Consider the following 2,305-nt stretch of genomic DNA (forward strand, 5'->3'; position numbering starts at 1 on the left):
GCCTCTCCCCTCCGGCCCAGTGTCGCTCGCTGCTGCTGAGCCCCGGCAGCCTTTGGCCCACCTGCCCGTCTTGCCCTCGGGTAACTCCACGGCTCTGCAGAGCCCCAGTCCCGCAGGCACCCCGGGGACACCGGGTCCCCCAGTGTCACAGGGAGGAGCGGGAAGTGGCTGTGCTCGCGGGTGGCGTGGGGGCTGCGGCCAGCACTCTGCAACGTCACTGCAGGCAGGGGACTGCGTGTGGCTCGTGCAGAGCCACAGGGATGGGGTGTCCTGCTGCCCGTCCCGGTGCACGCAGGGCAGCTCAATTGTTAACTTGGATTTAGAGAGCTCGCTGTATTAATGGCAGCAAGCGCCGGGTAGCGCTGGGGAGGCAGCAGCTCCACTGCCGTGTGTCGCTGGTGCCTTTTGGGTGCTTATTGTGAGCTGGGGTAGGACCTGCCCCGCACAGAGCTTCCTGTAATGCCCGCCCCCGCAGAGCTGCAGGCGTGTGCAGGGGTGTGTGTGACCAGAGCTGGCTGAGCACCCTCACCTCCGGGCTGTGAGGTGGGGCTGGGATCACGGAGGGGCCAGCAAGGACTGAGGGTCCCTGTGAGGCCACCCCAGGGACCAGGGTCTTTCTGAGTGGAGGGTAAAGCAGAGACCTGATTGCTGTCTTGCAGATGGAGGGCTCTGAGGAGCTGGAGAGCAGCCTCCTGACACAGCCTTGGGCTTCTGTTTGCTTTGGCGAGTCTGCTTTTCTTGCCAAAGCGTGCTTCAGGGATACTGGCTACCTCCTGCTGATCTCCGACCTCAGCAGCGTCTGGTACGAGAGTGCAGACGCTGAGGCTGTGGGACAAAGGTCCAAGGTGAGTGTCTGGAAAGTCCAGGGACCTCCTTTTCTCCTCACAGCAGCTGATGTCCCAGCATAAAGTGACACAGTGGCTGTTGGATCTGACAGGGCTTGGGTGCAAACACCCAGCCTGGGAAGTCTGTGGGCAGCTCTGCCCAAGCACTGTCACCCCAATTGTCTGAGCACTCTCCTCCTGGGAGAGTGGGCCAGGCTATTTAGCATGCCCAGGGCAGCCAGGTGTTCCCTGGGGCTGTGTGCTGAGGCCGGCGCACTCGTTTCACTTGTGGGCTGGATGGGCAGCTGGTTTCCCCAGGACCAGTGTACCAAGGAGGAGCTTGAACCGGCTGCCTTCCCACCAGTGATGGGTCTCGTTCATAGCCAGGCACAGGCTTCCATGGGGTGTCCTGTCAGCATAGCCCCAAAACAGATGGGGCCACGCTTCATCTCCTCACCCTAGCCCATGTGTCCAGGCCCCCATGTGCCACCCCTGTCTTCCATGTCCCTCTGTCACAGAGTGGCTGTGCTGAGAGGCTGGTGGCAGGAGGGGTGGGAATGCGGTGACAGACGTCCCCCAGCTCTGGCAGGTTACCTGAGCTGTGACAGCTCTTGGCCAGCCTGTGACACTCCTGGTGGCATGCAGGGCAGATGCACTGGTGGAGACCATTGCACTCTGCCTAACACCTGAACCCTCCTGGCCTGGCAGGGCAGGGGAGCCTTCCCAGCCTGGCAGGCCTGGGAAAACCAGTGGGGAATATCCTGCTGGGATCCCGGCTGGAAGCCAAGGTCCAGGGATGGCTTTTTGCATCACTGGGACATGCAGAATTAGTTTGGCTCCTTCTGTGCTGGAGTTTCTGCTGCCTTTTTCCCAGTGCCGAGCTCCCAGGGGCATTGCTGTACCCCTAACCTTGCCTTTCCCCAGGAGCTGAACAAGCGGCTGACGGTCCACGTGTCCTCCTTCCTGCATCGCTTGCGCAACCTGATGTGCCCCTTGCTGTCAGGGCAGCCGGACACCACCACCTCCTTCTCCTGCCACCACACTGCTGGAGGCCTCAGCCTGCATGTGAAGAGCGAGCTCTCGGGACTGCCCTTCTACTGGGACTTCCACTGCTGCCCTGCTCCTGTGGAGATGGTGAGTCAAGCTGCGGGGAGTTTGAAGAGGGGGAAGGCCAAAGTTAAGGATTGTCTCTTAATCTTTGGAGGCTTTAGGGTGGTCTCGGGCCATGCTGGTGGCTGTAGGGAGCCTGGTTCTGCCTGCTGCCTCTCCTGAGGTTCTCTGTCCTCGTTTCTTCCTGTGGAGGCTTTGGCACCTCTTTTGGTGCCTTGTGTTGAGGCAGGGACGGCCCAGCACATGCTGCTCCCAGGGAGATGTCCGGTTTGGGGTGATGCCCTGCCAGCACCCCGCAGAGCAGGGCGATGCTGTTCCCCTTTGGTGCATGCCGTGAAGCGGGGCGCAGAGCGGTGAGTACCCCCAAAGGG

At 61.6% G+C, this 2,305-nt stretch overlaps 1 protein-coding gene across 1 annotated transcript; it reads left to right on the forward strand.

Annotated features, from left to right (window-relative positions):
• Positions 1–659: 659 nt before the first annotated feature.
• NHEJ1 (non-homologous end joining factor 1) lies at positions 660–1,967 on the forward strand (the record flags this gene model as incomplete). The annotated part of the gene is made up of 2 exons (XM_010175976.2): positions 660–845; positions 1,749–1,967. Coding segments are annotated over exons 1-2 (405 nt in total), but the record flags the coding sequence as incomplete, so codon positions are not given.
• Positions 1,968–2,305: the final 338 nt, after the last annotated feature.

This window comes from Antrostomus carolinensis, unplaced genomic scaffold (genome assembly GCF_000700745.2).
Source record: "Antrostomus carolinensis isolate BGI_N321 unplaced genomic scaffold, ASM70074v2 scaffold33009, whole genome shotgun sequence".
Classification (NCBI taxonomy): Eukaryota; Metazoa; Chordata; class Aves; order Caprimulgiformes; family Caprimulgidae; genus Antrostomus; species Antrostomus carolinensis.